Source organism: Danio rerio, chromosome 7 (genome assembly GCF_052040795.2).
Source record: "Danio rerio strain M-AB ecotype USA chromosome 7, GRCz13ab, whole genome shotgun sequence".
Taxonomy (NCBI): domain Eukaryota; kingdom Metazoa; phylum Chordata; class Actinopteri; order Cypriniformes; family Danionidae; genus Danio; species Danio rerio.
This window is the reverse complement of record NC_141027.1, coordinates 49,658,123-49,670,231: the sequence shown is the minus strand read 5'-3', so window position 1 is coordinate 49,670,231 and position 12,109 is coordinate 49,658,123. Positions and strand designations below refer to the sequence as shown.

Here is a 12,109-nt window from a genome sequence, read left to right as displayed (position 1 = left end):
GTATGAAGCATTTTTGTCTTTTGTAAAACATTTGTCTTTAACTGTGTTAATAAACATGTCGAATCTTATCTATGTGCTTCTTAGTGCACATGTCTCAAACTGAAGAAGACATTCAGAAGTGTGAGTGTAGGTGAATAGTTTTATAAGTTCATCAAAATATTAATAAATAGGAAGCACAACTTCAGTAAAAATCCTTAGCATGGGATTACATTCTTTAGCCCAAAGTCATAGGGTGCATTACTAGCCAAAGTTTATCACTAAGTAATCTATGACTTCTATGTTTATTTAATTTTAGACTTTTAAAGTAAATTAAATTAATTTTATAAATTATTTTAAAAATATATTATTAATTATGTTCAAATATTAGGTCCTGTTATAGTAGTACTTGGATGATTTTGCAATGGTTGTATTTAAAAAGTATATATATTTATAAGACAAGTCACTGCAGATCCAAAATAAGTGATTTGTAAATATGTATTTATTTTTATTCTGACGTGTCACGAACCACCAGAGTATCTGTCATTCTTTGAAGCCACCAGCAGATGGCAGCCCGTTTTTGCGCATGTCAGGCTCTTCCAAGGCTCGCTAGGCGACGTGGGAGAAACAGGTAGAGCATCAGCAGTTTCCTGAAAGAGTCCATTCATCCACGGAGAAATTCGTTCCTTCCACTCCACCCAATTAACAAACATTATCATCTGTTTTAATATACATTTCTGAGTCTGCACTGGCTGAGGTAAAAACCGTTTTCTTTCCATTACCTGTACACTATGAATAACCTCTCTTGAGTCGTAATTGCCCTTCATTGCCGACGAACTGCTGGCAAAACACAAACCAATAATGTTTATGGAATGTTTTAATAGAAAGGCGTTGCATTTGCTGTGTTACAGTTTCTGAAACACTTTAAATCAACCTTAGAGATTGCTAGAAATGTTCTGACTGACTGATTTACCATGTTTTTACAGTTGAATTAATGTCCATTAAGCTCATAAACTTTTGATTGATCTTCTATGTGAAAGAGTAATCAGCTCGAAATGTAGGCTATAGGGAAAAATGCGTTTCAAGGAATGTTTGTGCATTTTCTGCAGTTCGTGCTTCATTCGTCGTTTCAGCTGTATCAGATGAAAATAAAGCTATGCTGTATAAAAGAACTGAGATAGAAGAGGCACAGCCTCTGGTCTCATCACAGAAACAAGCAACATATTCACAAGGCACCTGTCATTAACAGTTCTATCTGACCTATTATTAAAAAATTAAAGCTCTTAGCTGATTAAGGGTCATTTCTTTTGCCCCATGTAGTACTATGCCCTGCACAGTCTTATGCAACAAATAGCATCTAGCAATCAAGTAGATTTTCACGGTTAGGCTTAACCTACATTCATAATTTGACTGGATTTGACCACCTCTTTCTGATTTTAAGTACATATGGCTTCTGTGAGGAAAAAAAGATGGACATGTCCGGACAAATATTAATGTACTGTGTGTTATCTTGAGAGAAATCAATACATAGATCCCATTTCACATTATTTTGTCTGAACTCAGGCATAACAAATTAATGACATCCTTGTGCCGCTTGTCTTTGTAATCTTTCTGGTTTGGTTTCCAAAATAAATACGATTTATGGCTATGACTGCTTTTTTAGGTTCATAACTTCTCTTCATTATCTACAGATGAAAATAATACTTCACATTTCATCACAATTACGTTGTGCATTCACCTAAAATTAGCGTACTAGCAGAGAAAGTGTTTGTGTTCTTCAAAGAGGGGCCTTTTAAAATGAAACCCTAACTGGGCCAGAACGAAAAGATTCTGCAAATATTCACAGATCTCTTTAAAGATGATGTTAGTCTTAGTTCCTTTGGTGTTTGATGTTTTTCATCTGGAATGGGATGGATTAATCCATCTTAAAGACATCTGCAATATACAGAAATTATCTTGAAAAACACTTTATAATCAGATGTGTTGGCTTCTTGTTCAGTGTCTTGAAAAATAAATATAAATCTTATTTTAATGTTAAAAGTGAATCTCTAGCTTGTCACGTCTCCTTAGAGTTGTTTCTCCAATGCTGTTCTAGCTTTATGAGAGTGATGAACAGATTTGTCGTGAAGTCCAAATTTGACCTCTGTAAAAAGAAACGAGAAACACTTTTGTCAGTACTTTTGAAGAAAAATAATAATGTAGTTTAAATACAAGTACGTATGCAAAGGAGATAACTGTTAGTAAAGGATAGTGCTAAAATATATGATCTATGAGCAATTCCAGCGTTATAGATGTGACTTTTCCAGTAAAAACTCAAAACATAAATTCGCAGAGAAAGCACATGCTAACATTATACAGAAACTTCTGTTCATATTTTCCAGAACAACTGACCACAGAGTTATGGGACCAGAAAAATATAAATCTGTAAACATGTTTTGGACTTTAAATGAGGGAAATAATCATGCATTATGGAAGTGACCAAACACGTCTGCGAGTTTGCAGTATACAACATACTTTGTCGAAATTCTGTGATTTAAATTGCATAATGCAAAAGAAAGAATGCAAATCAAAAGGAGAAGAGTTGGTTGACTACAGAACAACCATGATTGATTTTATTTTATATTTTTGCATTTATGAGGAAAAAGTGCCGTAATGGATGTGACATCTCTCCGTTATGGATGTGACAGATGTGAAATTGCCACTTGTGTCACTTTGGTTAATCAAATATAATAGTTTGAAAACATTGACATATGCATTTTTGAGTATTTCTAAAGTATTGTAATATACTCGATTACACCGAAAACTTAGAAACGGTTTCCGTATTTTGGTGAAATTTTTTTTTTTTCATGGCAAGGTTGACATTTGCATGGAATTGCTTATATCAATAATTATCGTTAATCACATAAACAAGTACACACACACAAACCACAATAAAACATTATTTAAGATTTTCAAACAACTGCAGATTTGTTTTTTGATAATACATGGGCATCTTACTGGGTATGCATTGAACTTTTGGCTTCTCCCACTGTCCGTCTGCCATGCAGCGGATCACAGGTGGGTGGCGCTGTGTAAAGTTTTCACTGCACTGGTATCTGATAATAGAATTAACCTGGTAACGCTCTTTCTTGTTTCCAAACATTTTGGCATTCTCCACTTTCGGAGGTTTATCACATGTCACTGGAAAACAGGATGTCAAATTCAAACCCAATCACTTGCTAGATTCATATGTTCTCTTGTGTTTGGTGGTCTGCCTACCTGGACCTGATTTGCATGTAAAAGGCAGATGGTAGTTGCAGGGCACGTCATTCCACTGGCCATTTTCATGCCAGATCATCACAACGCAATCCTCTTCAGAGTTGAAATAATTGTCAGGCTGGTTTGGTCTCCAGTTCTCAAATTGCTAAGCAGATCAAGAAAAAAATCATGAAAAAATATCATTAGAAATACAAATTACCCAGCTAACAATTTTGGTTCCCACAACATTTACAGAATATTCTCTGTTGGTTATTACATAAGGGATAATGTACAACCAGCCAGTTGTTTTTTACAGAATGAGGTCTGACAGACGGAAAAGCTTTATTCTACAGCAACTGACTAGATGTACATTATCTTGTTAGTACATGGCTGCTTGCCACAAAACTATACAATCAGACACAAAACATTAATCTAAGCTGTAATAATTTACCAGCTCTTTACCTAAACGTTAAGCTTGCAGAAAGAAAAACAAATTCTTAGCAAATGGCTGGATGCAGCCTTCACACACTATTATTTTTACTATTATTCAATCGTAAGATGATAATAAAATGTCAAGAACAGCAGTATGACAGATAAGGGAGCCTATGTTATGAGAAAATAAAATGCCTTACAGCAGGGCTGCCCAATACTGTTACTGGAAATCTACCTTCCTGCAGAGTTCAGCTTCAACCCTGATCAAAAACAACTAAACCATCTGACTCCTTCACTCCACTTGGTAATTAAAGACAGGTGCATTTGACAACGATTGCAGCTGAACTCTGAACTACCTACCCCCCAACCCCTCTCACAACCCCCCCCCCCCCCCCCCCAAACCCCCCTAAGAGCCACAGGTACCATCCAATCCTTAGTAGACTTAACAGCGACTTTGTAGTTGTCTGTTGCTCTGGGTGGCAACCTGCTGCAAACACAGCAGGACGGAGGACGCAGCATGGAGAATACAACCGGTCTCTGAGTGAGCTTAGAGTGGATCACGTGAGCTCTACTGGTGCTCCTATTGCCTGTCGCTCAAGAAAGTCGCTCTTCATTTGGATAAAGCTGAAGGATTCTCAACTTTGTTGCTTCACTCGACATGTTCACCTGGTCGTCAATGGTCGCTGTCACTTGTGTAGATGGAGGTCGTCGAAAGTCGCTCAATCTCTGTTAAAATAAATGGTCGCTTGTTGTTTTGCCGATGCGAGTCGTCAGTAGTGTGAATGAAGCTTTAACAAAGAGAGCTCTCCCAAGAGATTTAAAGTTGTTTTCAGGATGTCAGTGGCTCAGTTTGATAATGGAGTCATGGTGTTCTGCAATTACCTGCCATCTGTCTTTACAGTACTAATTTTTGCATTCCGCATAACCATGGGTTATTTCCATGGCCTTTACTGCCCATAAGCATAGGAGGCTGAGAAAAAAAAGCTAATTTTAGGAGAAAGTTTCAGAATGCACTTAGACTGTACTTGGAGAGTCTGAGTTGCTCATGTGTTCAGTAGCATGTCAACATATTTGATGAAATTTCAGACTCATTCATTTTCTTTTTGGCTTAGTCCCTTTATTAAGGCTTAGTCCCTTTATTAATCTGGGTTTGCCACAGCGGAATGAACCGCTAACTTATCCAGCATATGTTTTACGCAGCAGATGCCCTTTTAGCCGCAACCCATCACTGGGAAACAATCAAACACTCTCCTTCACACACATACACTATGAAAAATTTAGCTTACCCAATTCTCCTGTACCGCATATCTTTGGACTTTAGGGGAAACCGAAGCACCCGGAGGAAACCCACACAAATGCAGGGAGAACATGCAAACTCCACACAGAAACGGCAACTGAGCCAGTCGAGGCTCGAACCAGCGACCTTCTTGCTGTGAGGTGACAGCACTACCTACTGCGCCACTGCGTCGCCTCAATTTCAGACTAAGTGTGCAATTTAGTTAGGAGAATGTTCCCAGAATGTACTCATTTATGTTGTCTAAGAAAACTTTTTGCAACTTTCTGGAATGTTGAACTAAAAGTTTAGATTTGGCTACAAAAAAAAAACCTTTCCTAGAATGCTCTTAATTGGTTACCAAAATAACCAAATGGGTACCAAACAGTACATTTTCAGTATTTTAAGAGTCAGGCTTACCAGCTGGGTTCCATCTGACCAGCGGAAGTCATTTTCCACTGTTTTATCATTTAGTCCAATCCACTGATAGTCTTGTGCATTTGCTGTTAAAAGAAGCGAGTTGTTACTTATATTCAGAAAGGTAACACTGATGGAAGCATACATATACACAGGTGCACTGCACTTACAGTTGACGAAGGCTTGCTCCTCTGGAGTGTTAATGCTCACCAGGTGAGCATTTAAGTCTCGACAGCGTTGCTCAGCATCCAGCCAGGTCTCTCTCTTCGAGAAATGTAAATAACAGTTGCCCTGAAACTTAGTCCAGCCCTTCTCACAGCTGTGTGAATCTGAAGCAACATCGCATGGCATACAAAAGTTAGTCTACCCAGAAATGTCAAATCTGTCATTCAGTCTGTCTTTTAAACCTGTGAGACTTCACTCATGCTCGCAACACAAATTAAATTAAAACCTGACTTCTGTTCCACAATTTAAGTTATTCCACCAAAACTTAAGTTAATTCCACCAAAACTTTAAAAGACATTCATAAAGACCCAGTTCACACTGCACTGGCAGCCACAGACAGACAGCCAGACATTTTGCTGGAATGGTGTGTTGCCCTGTCGGTGTCTGCTGGCATCCCTCAGAGCTTGTTTTTGCAGATTCAACAAGCTGAATTAGCACTTTTCTGGTCAAGAAGTGAAGTGCTGTAATCTGGTGATTGTCTGTGTTTGCCTAGATCTCTAGGTGCAAGTATAAATGTTGAATCAATTATCAACATCACAGATGTTTCAATAAGTAAATGCTTCAAAATGCATACTAACAAAATTATTGTTCCAGTTCAGTTCTCTATTACAGTCTAGTTCTCAATTGCAGATCTGTGAGCACGTTACAAATGGAATGGATTTTTGTATTATTTTGAAGCCTCAAACTTTTGGTGAAATAGTCTTTTTAGAAATTGCTCAGGTTTTATTTAAAATGTTAATTTGTGTTTTGAAGATGGAAATGATAACAGGATTTTCATCACTGGGTGAACATATTACTTACTGGACCAAATACTTCCATGCAAACTTAAAATAAACGACAGACTCTTAAAACAGAATGTAGAGGGGTAGAGATGAAAATATTCCCCTAAGAGACGAGACACCACTACTATTCCCGCACACGTCATGATAAGTCGTCACTAGCTCATACATCACATGAGATAGTCATCTGCGGTAGTCATTCCAGAAGATGCAAGCACAGTAACATTTAACAGATTACTCGCCGGTGTTGTGCTGTATTTTCATACAGGCTTTACAGAGTTGTAGTTTCTTGCTACATTTAATGGTATCTGTACAACTGCAACTGGAATGACCCCACACACACTTCCCCAAAAAAACATCAAAGTTTCCCACCACCCACACAAATATACCCTTACAGTTTCACTGAATTCACCACAGTGACATCTAGAGGATGTTTTTGAAAGACTGTTAGTAGAATTAGCGGAAGCAGCCTCATACCAGTCTCACACCGGTCTCCTTCGTAGCTGGGCAGACATAAGCATTTGAAAGTGTCCTCTACCTCCACACAGGTGGCTCCATTGGCGCAAGGGTTTGAATGGCATACATCAACCTCTGCAAATAAAGGTTTAGCAATTAAAGCTGCCAACTATAAAGATGCCCCGAGGAAGGTCAAGCTTAGCAGAGAGCATCATTGAATCAGAACTCTTGCTTCTACACCGTAAGCCAATCTCTTGAGTAATTATACCATCAATATTTTGAAAGGCTGAGGAGAGTCACGCTCAGGAAATTGTGGTACATTGATAGAGAGATTAGAGTCAATTGTGGTTACTGTAGAAGTGCTGATCTGGCATCAGTTTGAAAGCCTCTTAAGAGGTGCAGATCAGCACTCACACAGTACCAGAAGCAGAATTTCAGAGTTCAGATTCATGTGAAGATAGACAAGAAGTATGAGCATGTACCAGATGTTAGCAGGCGTGCTGATTAAACCAGACTGCAGCAAAGGCACAGCTGAACAAAAACAACACAGGTGAACAGTCACTGAAAAGACATCTGGACACAAGAGCTGAGAAAGTGTACAATTACTTAACCACACACATGCCACATAACCTGTGAAATCAGCTGTGAGGGCATAGGCATGAGCAAACTGAACAGAAGTGAAGTTATTCACAAATGAAATGCCAACCAAGAGACATTGAGATAACAATTTGATTAGATTTACCACAAATATCAGACTATAAAACAATTAATAAAAAAAAAAACTATAAAAATTAGCATAATTGATGTGACTTTATAAATCTCTTTGATATAACTTATGTTTTAAATCAGTCCGACTCACCAAACTGGCACTCTTCTCCATGCAGTCCAGGTGGGCAGTGACAAAGTCCCACTCCATCCTTCACTGAACACACACCAGCTCCACAAGGGTTTGGTTCACATGGGTTAAGATAATCTATTATGGTAGTTTAGGTAAAAAGAAAATAGAACATAAAAATGATATAGTAAAGAGGCCATACATCTCAATTATATAATATGCAATAGAAAACTCACCATTCACAGCAGGTCGTTCTACGACAGCAGGCCTCTGTAAAGAGGCAGTTTCTGTAGTAGAAGACAAAGCTGCCAAAGGAACAGCGTCAAGATTGTTGATGATCTCTTCTGGTTTTAAATAAGGACCTAGGTGTCCTGCAGTATCACTGTACAGGTCTGATGGACCTTGATCAAATAATTCAGCTGGGGGAGGATCAGTGGATTTTACAGATGGTGTATTAGCAGTGACTGGGATCCATTCATGCCCGCTTATAAAGACACTTTGGTCATCTCCACTCCCTGAGGACAGTCTGACTGTGCCACTATATTCCACTTCCCCTCTTCCTAATTCCATTCCTTGAAGTGGCTTGTTTGACATTTCCACCATGTCATTATTGCTGAAGAAGATGACATCACTACTAGCCGAGTCCCCTGATCGTTCCCCTGATTCAATTGCATAGCCTCCAGATCTAAATCCACTTCCCTCACCAGACCCAAAGAACACAAGTCCAGAAGCTTCCTGTTCACGAGATTGTTCTGTGAGATCAGTGAAGCCTGACCCCAAAAATGTCACCCCAGAAAATGCTAAACCACTCCCTGAGCCACTGTGGTCACTGCTACTCATACCAGAGAGATCACCACTCATTCCTGTAATATCACCACTTATTCCTGAGATATCACCACTCATTCCTGAGATATCACCACTCATTCCTGAAATGTCACTACTTATACCTGAACTATCACCACTCGATCCAGAGATTTCACCACTTAAGCCAGAGATATCACCACTCACCCCAGACCCTGAGAAAAGTCCTGATCCACTGAAATCGACTTGACCACTACCCAGCTCTTGTTCTGTTAAAAATGAAGATATCTTCATCCACGGCCTGTCCACCATGATGATTCCACTGCCATCAATGAATGAAATGTCACTGGATCCACCAGAGGGAAAAATACCTGATGCAAAACCACTGAATCCTGAGGACTCCTCACTGAACCCTGATCCTGAGGAGATGCCAGAAAGATCTCCACTCTCACCACTCTCTCCTGAGCTGCTGGAAAGGTCTGAGGTAGATCCACTTTCTTCAGAGCTGTACCCTGACCCACTGCCTAATCCCGATCCAGATCCAGAGATTTGATCTAATTGGAATGTAAGAATCTCAGTGCTTCCCTCCCCAGCCTCCTCAAGTTGCCCTGAAGTTGATCCAACTCCTGAAAAAACTGTGTCAATCCCTGAAAAAGTCACTAAGATATCTAAACCACTACCAGATCCTGAAGAGCTTCCAGAACCACTTGACATATCCCCACTTCCACTGGCCCCAGAGAAGTCTCCGCTTGACACAAATGACCCACTTGGCTGTTCCCCACTCCCACTGCCCAACAAATCATCAGTCCCACTGGCTCCAGAGAAGTCTCCACTGGAACTGAATGACCCACTCGACCGATCGCCACTGCCACTACTGAACAGACTGTCTGTGCCACTGGCTCCAGAATAGTCTCCACTTGTAACAGATGAGCCACTTCCACTCTGATCCCCGCTCCCACTTGTCAAAAGATCATCAGTGCTACTTGTCCCGGAGGAGTCACCACTTGAAACGGATGACCCACTTGGCTGATCCCCACTGCCACTGCTCAACAGATCGCCAGAACTGCTGGCCACAGATTCCTCAGTTCCAGAAGGTTCTGTAGGACTGGGAGCAATGATAGGGGTACCTTCTGAGCAAACAGATTTACAGAATCGTAAGGAACATCACAAAAAAATGTAGACTCGTGTATAATAAGCTGATAAAATGAAACATGAGTCAGTGACATGAATAGTTTTTGTCTCATTTATTAATTTAATAAAAATTATTTAAATTAAATACATTTTATACCATGGCTTAAATGGTAGCTGTTGACACTTTACAATACATCTGCACTAATGTATATGAATTCATGCTTCTATTGTGCATACTGTATCTTGTAGTTAATGTATGACTGTCATGGATTCACCTTAGTTAACTTCCTCATGATCTACATTATCCAGCATCCCTCACATCTGAAATGGGAACCATTACTCAATCTTGTTGCCAGATGTTGGTTGATGAAAACATAAGATGTATATCAATCAGCTCCCATTGGTCTTGAGCATGTTATTTGAAAGATTTCAGTCCAGAACAATTTTGAATTTCAATGAGTGTAATCTACTAACAACACAGGCACAAAATGGGTAGCATTGGGCAACAGTAGCTTTTTAACACTGGTCCTATTTGTTTAAAAGTTGTTTTGGCTCATTAATAGCAATCTATTCGTGACTTAAACTGTAACTGAGTGGTTTAATTCTTCCTGACTCATACATCAACTCATGATTATTTGTGCATTTGATAAACATGATGTTTAATGCATATTAGTGCACACGTATTATAAAGTGTTAGAGAATTGATGACCCAAAAATGAAACTTTTACCATTATTTACTCACTCTTATGTTGTTCAAAGCATGTATGACTTTCTTTCCTCTGTGAAAATACTGTATTATATTTTATATTTCACAGAAGATATCCATAATGGGAAATGAGCAACATGAGGGTGAATAATTCATGACGTTTTTCTTTCATGTGTGAATAATCCTTTCTTTTGACATTTGATTTTTAAACTTTGGATTAGTCAGATTATTTCACTTTTAAAAGGTTAATTCTGGTTGTGAAAGTTCACATAATGTGACAACTATATAAATATACAACTATATTTAAATATATCTTTTATGCAATTTATGCACCCACTTCAAATGTTATCACTTGATTGAATGGGCATTATCAGTGGGTATCAGCTGATAGATATAGGCCAGCAAGGGCCTTCTACACCTACTAGTAGGCTCAGAATGCTGCAATACCAATAGAAAAGACTCCAGATGTTTTTACATTAATGTGACGGTTAGGTTTAGGGTTGGGGTAGGGGTAGACGTTAATAAAATACAATTTATGAGAAATTTAATAAATAATATAATAAATCTTGAAAACTTTAAAAACTTTCGGCCGCAGTCGTATGTGATCTATAGCTGATTAACCAGGTGGCTGGATGATTATAGCCTACTAGTAGGCGCAGAAGGCCCATACTGGCCCATATCTATCTGGTGAAAACCACTGATAATGCCCATTCAATTGAGTGATAACATTCGAATCAGCTGATTTATGCTTACCTCAAAAATATTTATTTATCTGGCACTGACTCATGTATGTATCCTAAGACATATTACCAGGTCTGTGAAGAGCAGGATGGGATGAAATGCTCACTATCTTTTCCTCCGTCACTGTCTCTTGCGATTCACTTTCATTCAGGGGAAGATCCAGATCCTCTATATATAAAAATGACAAATATTTAATGAATTATTTTATAAATCATATTGGTAACACTTTATTTTAAGTCACATTTCACTGTTTTAATAAATCATTCAATTTACGTCAGCTCAGTCCCTTATTTATCAGAGGTCACTACAGTGGAATGAACCTCCAACTATTCCGGCATATGTTTTACACAGTGGATGCCCTTTCAGCCACAACTCAGAACTGGGAAACATCCACACTCTCTCAAACAGTTCATCCAATTCACATATACCACATGTCTTTGGACTGTGGGGGAAACCGGAACACCCGGAGAAAACCCACGCAAACACGGGGAGAACATGCAAACCGTCCCAGCTGGGACTCGAACCAGTGAAGTTCTTGCTGTGAGGCGGCAGTGCTAACCACTGAGCCACAATGCCACTGTATAAACAAATCAGTAAGCTTAATAAACTACTAATTAGCTGCTTATTGACCTTATTCTCCGCCGACGAGCGGGCGCTGCCATTTGAATCTTTTTGGCTCGAGACTTCCGGTCTCATTCACTTCCATTCATTTTTAGACATTAAAAATAGCTCATTACGCTGCTTGATGTTGCAATTTGATATTTTCTTGTTATATTATTCTACTTGGTCTGTATAGTCATGCAAACATTTGTTTGTAGAGCAAGTAGTTTGACCGCTTTCTGCCGTTTATTATTCCTAGTCATTTCTCCCATAGGCGACTGAATCGGAAGTTCTAAGACAATCGCGAAAACAGGCGCACTTCCGCATTTTAGAATAAGGTCAATAAATAGTTAGTAAAGTAGAAGTTAGGTTTAGGTTTTGGGTAAAATTTGGCTTGTAGAATAAGATCTTATTATACTTTAAACAGTACTTTATAACTACTGATGAACAGTTAACATCTTAATAATAGGCAGGTAATAAGCTAGTAGTAAATCGCATGA

At 38.9% G+C, this 12,109-nt stretch overlaps 1 protein-coding gene across 15 annotated transcripts in view; it reads right to left on the bottom strand.

Moving 5' to 3' along the window:
- Positions 1 to 460: 460 nt before the first annotated feature.
- Positions 461 to 12,109, bottom strand: part of acana (aggrecan a) — a 52,156-nt gene continuing 40,507 nt past the window's right edge. For 4 of the 15 annotated variants that reach the window (XM_087261746.1, XM_087261745.1, XM_087261744.1 and 1 more), the window contains 9 exons: positions 11,079 to 11,177; positions 7,867 to 9,561; positions 7,655 to 7,768; positions 6,817 to 6,930; positions 5,506 to 5,664; positions 5,339 to 5,421; positions 3,235 to 3,379; positions 2,974 to 3,156; positions 461 to 2,119 (listed from right to left, as the gene is read on the bottom strand). In XM_087261746.1, coding sequence (XP_087117872.1) covers positions 2,043 to 2,119; positions 2,974 to 3,156; positions 3,235 to 3,379; positions 5,339 to 5,421; positions 5,506 to 5,664; positions 6,817 to 6,930; positions 7,655 to 7,768; positions 7,867 to 9,561; positions 11,079 to 11,177 — 2,669 coding nt within the window. In that variant the 3' untranslated portion in view covers positions 461 to 2,042. Of the gene's footprint in view, positions 2,120 to 2,973; positions 3,157 to 3,234; positions 3,380 to 5,338; positions 5,422 to 5,505; positions 5,665 to 6,816; positions 6,931 to 7,277; positions 7,327 to 7,654; positions 7,769 to 7,866; positions 9,562 to 11,078; positions 11,178 to 12,109 lie in introns of all 15 variants that reach the window. The other 11 variants (XM_087261752.1, XM_087261751.1, XM_087261750.1 and 8 more) reach the window with 5 other exon arrangements.